General features: G+C 35.0%; 1 protein-coding gene across 1 annotated transcript; it reads left to right on the plus strand.

The window, feature by feature from the left end:
- Window positions 1–460: 460 nt before the first annotated feature.
- LOC131067969 (small ribosomal subunit protein eS12) lies at window positions 461–8,284 on the plus strand. Its single transcript, XM_058003150.2, has 4 exons — window positions 461–658; window positions 7,275–7,557; window positions 7,636–7,701; window positions 7,834–8,284. The coding sequence occupies exons 1-4, from the start codon at window positions 648–650 to the stop codon at window positions 7,891–7,893; spliced, it is 420 nt and encodes a 139-aa protein (XP_057859133.1). The 5' UTR covers window positions 461–647; the 3' UTR covers window positions 7,894–8,284.
- The last annotated feature ends 1,707 nt before the right edge of the window (window positions 8,285–9,991 follow it).

A 9,991-nucleotide genomic window follows, 5' to 3' on the forward strand; every position in this document is an offset into this window, starting at 1 on the left:
AGACATGGAGTGAAGATAAGAGTGAGCATTGAATGAGATGTAACAAAAGAAAGGTGAATGCCAAATGTATAGAAATAAATACAAATAGTAGTCAAGTTAAATATATATGAATTAAGACATGAGCTAAATTTAACTTTAAAAATGACACTTGTAAATATATAACCATAATTTAGACATTCCTCTACAACAAACATAAAATTAAATTAAAAAATAACATAGATAAAAACTGCAAGAATAATATGACCAACAAGAATAATCTACATTTTTTAACAATACCAAAAAAGAAAAAAATAACATAGATATATAAATTCCGACTTATGATTAATGTAATAAAAATGCATTTGTTTCTTTGAAGAAGGAAAATTAAAACCTTAACAAACATAAAATCTCGATTCAATTGAGCCAAGATGTCCAAAAAAGTTCACCACTTAGTCCCCTCGTTCAATTAAAGCCCATGGGCATCCCTTACCATGTGACCAAATCTCAATACTCGTCACACAAAGCCCTAACCCTAAAACATAAACCCTAGCATACATATTACATCGATACGTTCCATCAATCTTTTTAACTGTCTCAATTTCTTTGGTCCTGTGAGTTCGCCTGCATTAACCCACCTATTCGCACCTGTTTTCTGGGAAGGAGTAGCCATGGCGGACGGGTACCTTGCTTTTCTGTTAAACCTATTTAATTCGTTTTTCCAGTAAAATGATTGTAAAAAGTCAATCTTTAATTAAAGGGCACATGGTAAGAATTTCTGCATTTTATTGCGAGCTATGGGTCTTTGTATATCTCATTCATAAACGGATTTAGTAGAAATCCTGCAACTGATCCACCCTTTGAAAAAAAAATTGAATCCTTAAACTGAAACTAAGATTTGGGTTTTTCATCAACCCTAAAACTAATAATCCTACACAAAACTGTGATTTTACGTAAAAATTAAAATGGATGATTTAGTCAATCATAAAATTCAATTTTTATGTGGATGCTATAGACTGAAAAACTTAAAAGAGTGCTCAAATAGATCTATTAGCCAGATAACGTGGCAGGGATTTTGATTTGATGCATCTATATGATTGCCCTAAGTTGTGGCTTAAAGCATATAATGGGTGCGCGTTTATACAGCCATCCTGTGGAGGAGAGCAACTTAATTAGCTAGTGAGTGTATAATAAGCCAGCGTATACTGTTATAGTAGTTCAGAGTGGTTGATGTCATATGTGGGCAGATGATTAAATACTGAATGATTATAATGCTTATTGTGACTTAAAGAGTGTTGCTGCAATACTAATAAGATCGCATTATTTGACTTCTGAATTCTCAAATTAGAGTATTTTTTTCTTAAAGGGACACAAAATCTCAGATAGGCCTATTTTTAAGCAAGTATAGTCACTGAACTGTATCCACATCTCCTCCTGACTTTATTAAAATGTGATATAGATATATGATGTGTACCTGATTTTAAAATTATGTCCTCATATTGTGTACCTAATATTAAAGTTAAATCCTCTTGTTGTGTACCTGCTTTAAAACTATGCCCTTATTGCACGGCCTCTTTTAAAACTTCGTTACCATATAATTTCTCCCATATTGCGGACTATATTTTAAACTTGTTTCCCCATGCCCCATATTTTCAGTTGATTCTTTGAGCTGAACCATACATTTATCAAAAGTGTATTTTACAGGGATGATTAAAGAATATAGATGTGCTCCTGAAATACTAAACTGGTTGATGTCTGCCTGGTATTGGCCACATTTCCCTAATAACATTGCACTGGGGCTCTCACTGTTGCTTTTAAAGCAGAATGATGAGCTGGGTAAGAGCTTGTTTATGTTATTGACATGTGCATAAGTTTAGAGTGCCTAATGGGATGTCGCACCTGATTCAACAGTCTTTAGCATTGATTAGGCTTTGAGCTGGAATTGCTAGATTTCTTGCAATGCCTATTCATACGTTACTTGGAGGAGTAATGTTAAGCTCTAAAGGTAGAGAGTATTTAGGTACTTGATTGCCTTGTTGGTAGTTTGAACTTTGAAGGGAAGCATTGCTCTTTACTAGTAGATTAAGGCTGCAATCGCATGGAAGGGAGCTTTCAAAAAAAATTCAGTGGGTGCTGCTGAAATTTTTCAGGAATGTTTTAAAACAGTTGGTCCCATGAATTCTGTAGTGCAACTTGAGCTTAAAAGTTTAATCTGCAAAATTTATGGAAGCTTGTGAACTTTCTTATTTTGTACATTCAATTTAACAGAGTATATTAGTACAGAAGGATAAAAAAAAATAATTGTTAGGAATCTTGAAACTCCAGATGATCGTCAAGTGGCAGAAAATTTTCTAAGCCTGTAGGGGAAATTTATAGCCCCTCTCCAAAGACACCTGCTTGAAATTACAAACTAAAAGTAGGGGCTCCTATTTGTCAGGAAAAGATTCTAACTAATCCTGTTGCATTTTGTTTTGGTCTCATGAGATCCTTGGCTACATAAAGTTAGTAGTTCCTGAAGCCTGTCCATGGGACAGCAATTTAAGTCACATTGTGAAACAGTAGATGTGAAATATAAGAGTTTCTATTGACTATTTATTTGGAAAGCTTAAAATTAAAGAGTTGTGAGTACAATCCATACTGCCTATGTTCTTGAAGTAAAACAATACTGGAAAGGTTTTATATTTTTTTGCTGAGCGCTTGTTAATTTGGTGGTTTCCTATATTTATTCTGCATGTTTTAACTAATTTATACAGCAGGATATATGACCACTGAATGTATTGCTATTATACTGTGCTTAGTATACTTCTTGCTATCCTAGGGCTGAGAATCCATTTGATAATGTGGCCTGTTCAAGGAAGACAAACAATGCTATGAGGAAGAAGTCCAAGAAGTATAGGCTGAGTTTTTTCCTTTATAAAAGCTTTTTAGTAAAACTCTTGCAGAATTGATGCTGGTAAATGGTGTAATAAAAAGGTCAGGTTACCTCGCAGAAGCATGTGCTTTCTTTTACCTTTTGATTCTGATGGTTTTAACTTAAGTATGTGTGTAGCTCCTGCTATGCTGTAATGAAAAGTCTGTAGCCTCTTAAAGAAAATTACAAATCCCCCCTTTATTTTGTCAAGGACAGATCCTAGGTGTACATGCATAGTTGATTTTTCAATTCTACTCTGAGATTTTTAATGCAAATCTCACAATGGCATAACTATGATTTTGGTAGCGAAGAAGTAACCAGGTTTTCTTGATGTGGTGGTGTGTCTGGAGCAAGTGCAGGCACAAGGTGTGATGCCTTTGAAATATGGATTCGTGTCTATTTAGTGCAAGGAATTGCAACCTGCTTTAAAAACAAATTATGTGGAACTTTAAGAAAATTAAGGATAGAAAATTAAAAAAAGAAAAATTGAACTGATTAATAAAATGAGCATATCAAAATTACAGTTTCATTATTCAAACTTCAAACACAAAATATTTTATTCATTGTTCAAGCACATCATGATATTGATTGTTCACATAATTTGTAAAGATTATAAAAGAACTATGTTACCTGTTTGGCCCCCGTGCAGCCTGGATCTGGGTCTGGTATGCATTGGATTTGAATTCAGATCTGTGTACTGTTTAGATCCGACCAGGGGCCTGAAGAAATTAAAAAATGCCGCCATTTCTCTGTTTGGTTAGGGGCTATAGCATGATGTTCAATATTCAGACACCTGCATTTGGATATTTGCGGACAGCTTTTTTAACCTGAGACTACTCATCATTTTACTGCTGTCAATGCCTGTCTACTCTTCTGGTTTTTGACCAATTTTTAATTTTGTTTGTTCCTGTTTTGCACACTATATTTAATTAACTGTTCGTGTACCTTCATTTCCTCTTATTCATATTTACATTTATAAATTGAAGAACTACCTATTTATAATAGGTTGAAGTTCACTTTATATTTAATTCACCTATCCTGCACCTTTCGTTCATCCACTCACATTATATTTGTAATTTGAAGAACTTTATGTTTGTAATAGCTTCAAGTTTCAATATATATATATATTGCCATAATCTTTGGATTAACTCAAAAAATGTAATAACATTTTTTAACATTTTTTGCCTGTTCCATCATGGAGGTCCTGTTTACAAAGATCCCATAAGGTGCCTGTATATCTCCTATATTTTCCTTAACTAAATTGGATTTATATGTTTGCCCGTTACATATTATCAGGAATCTTGCTATCTCATGCTTGCTTTTTTGGTTCAATCTCCTCCTCCATGCCGCTGTCCAAGCTGCCAACCTCGAATGCAAATAACAATTCTATGCCCTGTGAGAGGGCTGCCCTAGTGGTGGATTTTTGAAATTCAATGATCCATTTGGCTTGGTGCTTATGGGGTTTCATTTCGGCCAACTGTCGAAACTACAAATGGTATCCATGGACCAGACTCACATGCTAGGGTGAAAGCCTAGTTCATCACATCATCATCAAGAATAGCCCGAAGCCCTTGTCACAATTGTGGCCTAATGAAGGATTCTGAGGCACTCCTTAATAAATTTTTTTGTTTCTCCAGTTTCAAAATTCAACAAACATGGAAGAGATGTTGGTATTAACCCTATATCTATGAGCCATTGTGAGAAAAAGCTTGTTAACAGTGAACCTAATGGCATTTAGCATTATCACTGTATTCGCCTTGAAAATCTTTTGGAGTCTGGGTTAGAAATCTCCCCTGGGAACACTACCTGCCTTTTCTGCCTACTAGACACACTGTAGTATTGATTCTATAATCTCCCCAACCTCATGTAGAAAGGAAAGAACACAATGCATTTGATGTTTGCAAATGGGAGATGCTTGTACTTTTTACCATCATGGTTTGTATGCTTGACAAATCATTCTTGGCAGGTCTCCTTATACTGGCCTTTCTTGTGCTTATCACAGCCCCCCCTTCTATTTTTGTTGCCTCACTAATTGTGTGAGGGTTGTTATAAATTATGTTTGGCACCAGTTTTTGCGACATGAGCAGGGAATTGTCCCCCGCCTTTTAATTATGTTGCCTCAGTAATTGTGTGAGGAGTGTTATAAATTATGTTTGGTACCAGTTTTTGCCTTGTGAGCATGGAATTGCCCACTATGCAATCTAGCTTTAAGTCTATTGCCAAGTTGGCCAAATTGGCTGCAGTGCCATTGATCTACCTATAAACATGCTTGAATGTGAACATAGTTAGAGATTCCATGACGGGCCAACTAATTCTTAGAATGTTGTTGAATTTCCAATTCAGTAATGATCGCATATTTGGAGGCCTAGGAGGAAAGCCTGTGCTATTATCTCTATAAGTTTTTTTGATGCCCCTCCAATCACCCTCCCTTTGTTGTCCTTGATTACACAACCAGTTCCTAATAGGCCCAGGTTACCTTGTGATTCTCTGTTAAAAATGAATTTGAACCAGTTTTTGACAAGGGGGGTCTACTTTATTCCCTGCCTGGGATTTGAAATGGGACTAACCTCACCAGCCCTTTGAAAGGGTGTCTACTTTTTAATATTACAGTTTTTCTAATCCTTAAATTAATATATTATATGATTAATTTAATTAACTTATTTAATTTATAATTTTTAGACTTTAGCTAGTATATATGTAACTGAGAGACATTAGATCTTTGTAAATGGTGAAGATATATATTTATTAATATTTTTTATTTTTTTGTATGAATGAACTCATCCCCCAATTTTGTTTTGCTGAATCTTTGTATGCAAACCTGAATGTGATCTGGTAACCTAGAAAAACGAAAAATGAATATTGAAATCACAGTTCATAACTCAATTAGAAATTATCAGTGTATATGCCCAGGGCATTGGGTGTACAAACCTGGTGGCCTTGTTTGATGGATCCTTAGAATTTCAAAAAGCAAATGAACTTGCCTTTTACACCAACAAGGGTAGCTCTTGGAATTACACCCTTGTTATTTGAAAATTTTCTTTCAGAGTCTCAGACTGATCTGTCTTGTATAGCTCCTGCATTGCTGCAACCAAATGGCATGTTGAAGCAAAACAGTCAGTCTTGGAAGGTGATATTGTCAAAGACAACTCAAGAAATGTGCCCTTGTTTTTCCCTTACGCATTGAGGTTTTTGGTATAACCTTTTCCAGCAACAATTAAGATGCTCGTTGATGGTTAGATTAAGCATAATGAACAATCTTATTTGTCATCATGTTAAGGACAACTCCCAAAAGTAGATATTTGATTTCACATATGAACGGTAATAGCTCTTTTACCTAAAAGTTTGGCTACTGGACATGAAATGTTCTATCCTTTGACCCCTATAATCACAGTCTATTGAAGATTCAAGAACTTTTCTGGGATAATATTGGACCTTAGCAGATTCTTCATCTTTCCCATGTTGCAATCAACAAATAATTCTAACTTGAAAAGGACTTTTTTTTTCACTTTTATTTGTAATTGATCTTTTTTCTATAACTTATAGCACTCAATGGCGGCTCTGAATGAACCTCTTAGCTCATATAGAACAATTCAAACCCCACTTTGATGCCCCTGCTATGAATGGAGTAATTCTTTTCACAACTTCCTACATATTGGGCATATCTCATTCAACCACAAACTAGAAATGTATAACTGTATAGATGACTACAATGTGAAAAGGAAACAAACGTAACATGAGAAATCCACCACTGTTCACCATTGGACATATCACACGTGGGTAATTGCTCTCGTGTTAAATGGACAAACCTCTCATTGTAACCCCATATAATGTCTGCCAGCCCACGTTCTGTGGATTATTTACACTGGTACAGTTCCTGCTTCTTATGGAGCACAAGTGGTGACATAACAAAGATGGAATCATAAGACCTATTTTATGTCTTCACTTATGATGAGCTTCTGCTAATATGTTTCATTATCATTAGGGTGTGTAATATATTGTGAGCTTGTCTCATATATAATGATGCAAGATTATACTTCTATTTTAAAGTTCTATTGACTACAAACAAATCGAAGTTTTAATATTTATATACTTATATAAGCCCTTCAAGGTGCAGAGTCAAAAGCAAGTGTCGTTGATATTGACTTAGGATCTGATTGTAAACCATTTTATTGTTGGAATTTGGATTAACATACCGAAGATATCTAATGCTTGGGTTTGGAGTGGTACTTCTGCCATAAATCGGTTTTTCTGCCATAAATCTGATTGATAATATCGTTTAGTAACTGCTCTACATGTTATTCAATCAAAATTGGTTCCTAGTTTTGTTTAGATTTAAGAGTTAAAACGGATTATGGTATATAACTGAATACTTTCCTGGAATTTTCAGAGGAGATGTTGAAGCTCAACCTGCTGCTCCAGCATTGGGAGAACCCATGGATATCTTAACTGCTTTGCAGCTTGTGTTAAAAAAATCATTGGCTCATGATGGTCTTGCTCGTGGTCTTCATGAGGGTGCTAAAGCAATTGAGAAGCATGCTGCTCAGCTTTGTGTGCTTGCAGAAGATTGCAACCAGCCAGATTTTACAAAATTAGTTCAAGCCCTGTGTGCTGAACACAATGTAAATTTGATTTCTGTGCCAAGTGCAAAAAAGTTGGGTGAATGGGCAGGGGTAAGTGTTTCCCAGTTTCTTAATTATTAATTGTGCTCCACCTCTATCCCTGTCAAACATGTTTCGGGTTTTGTGCAGCTTTGCAAAATTGACTCAGAGGGCAAAGCTCGGAAGGTTGTTGGATGTTCTTGTGTTGTTGTTAAGGTAAAATAGAGTCACTTTGATTATTAATATATAATTGAACTAAACACACAGTTGTCATTTGAAATAAGATTTCTTTATGTTTGTTCTCCCTTAATTCTCTGATCCTGTCAATTTTTTATCATGAACAAACAGGATTATGGTGAAGAGACCGAAGGCTTGAATGTTATTCAAGAATATGTAAAACGACATTAAGCTGTGAGGTTACGATTCAGTTGCTTCATCTCAACTAAATGATTTTGGAGTTTTGCTTGCCTCTTATTTGGCTGATATATGCGGATTCAATTGTAGGGATCTGGGATGGACATCTTAACTTTATTTCTATCCCTGTCCTTTTTAAAATGTTTAGATTTGTTTTAAAGCATGAGTTAATGGTGAAATTCGGATTTAATCAAATGTAGTATCAGGTAAAAAAATTGTAAGCTAGATCCTTTTCCTTGATATTGTTGAACAGCCAATGAATTGTGGTTTTACAATTCAAATGGTATTCTGTGCCTATCAGGTTTCAGACTTTGGCACAAATGGAATTCAAATGCTGAAATGTTATTTTATTTACAATTAAGAAAAAACTGCTGTTGGCTATCAATCTTGTCTTAGGCTGGTTGTGATTTGCTTTTATTAATCTTATAAATGTTGGAAGTTTAATCTATTGAACAGATATTCTACGTGACACAGAATTGCTGTTGCGTGATACAAAATTTAATATAACGTAAGACTGTTTTTTCCAGATGATGGGTCATTCAAACAGGGCGACATTGTGAACAATTTGGTTGGTTATGTATGAATCTAATTGATCTGAGCTAAATGAACATTGGGCTATAGTTGTTAATTGATGGATGAAACGCATATGAAGTATTTGATCTGACTAAATGAACATTGGGCTATAGCTATTACATAGGGCCGTGCTGCTTGTCGGTTCTGGTAGTTGCAGGATTCTGTAAGTTTGGTACTGCAACACAATTATTTCAATATCCGAGCATCTAGACTTGCCCATAAAATTTAGTGTTTATGCATGTTCATTTTACAAATATGGCATTAATTGTTTATTTTTGGTGTTGAGGGTATGTGCGCGACGCAAGACTAATCCTTTGGGATGTGGGTAAAGGTCCCTACATTACATTGTATAAACGCCAGGTTCGTAGAGTCACTTGAAACCAAATCCACTGCCAAGCCAACTCTCCTACCGTCGCAGGCTAAATATAGCATTAATTGTTATTGATATGGTATTTAGCAAAAATAAATTCACAATGGATGGTATGAAAAGTATGTAGGTCGTCGTAATACTATAGGATTCAATATATCGGGAAGGTTTGATTTCCATACAAGCTTCAGCAATACTCAACTTTCTTAGTCTGCTAACTGCATCTAAATTTATTTTATTCTTGGGAAATATTCAAAGAATAAGGTGATCAGAGCAACTCAGAGGAAATATTTTAGGGCAACTCATACGAGCTCTGTCAATGTCAAAACTGAAAGGATTTTATTTTTATAAGCATAGCTCGTTAAACGCTTCTCACTAATTTTTCGATTGGTGAAGCTTAGCCATTTTTAATAAAGTTATGTAGTTTAAGTCGAATGATACATTTTCTAAAGTTAGTGATATTTTATAAAGATAAGTTTTAATCATAATGTGGAGAATAGCTTTGAGAAAATATGAATTATTAAGTGCTTTGTTTTTTTGAAAGGGATTTGAACATGATGATAGGTGGAAAAGATACGAAGGCGTAACTATGACATCATTTTAGAGGAAGGTTATTTATAAAAGTTACGTAGTTAAGTTGAATGATATTTTTCGAAAGTTTGTGATACTAGGGGAAAGGACCCAGTAGTTGTGTACCCTAACTTCATGCTTCTCAAAATCTTACGTGGAAATTTCAAATCACTCTGATTTTTTTACAGCAGCTTACTTGGCAAGTCCCTTGCTTATAACTAAGGTTTCAGGGCCACACCATCAAACATGATGCCACATCAGCATGTTTTTTGCCAAGGTGTCCAAAACAGCCCCTCAAAAAAGTGAGACCAATAGGTGTGCAAAAAGGCCCCAATACTTGTGCAGCTGATGTGGCATCACGTGATTGGTTACTTTTCACAACAAATGGTATATTTCATACAACTATTGGTGCAATGTTATACAAAGGTTGGACATAAATCAGCAAGTATTGGGGTATTAAATCAACAACTTCTATCACAAGCATTGGAGGGTGCTCAACTTTTGGGTCCTTTCTCCTATATAAAGATAGGTTTTAATCACAATGTGGAGAATAGTTATGAGAAAATATAAATTATTAAATAA

Source organism: Cryptomeria japonica, chromosome 6 (assembly GCF_030272615.1).
Source record: "Cryptomeria japonica chromosome 6, Sugi_1.0, whole genome shotgun sequence".
Classification (NCBI taxonomy): Eukaryota; Viridiplantae; Streptophyta; class Pinopsida; order Cupressales; family Cupressaceae; genus Cryptomeria; species Cryptomeria japonica.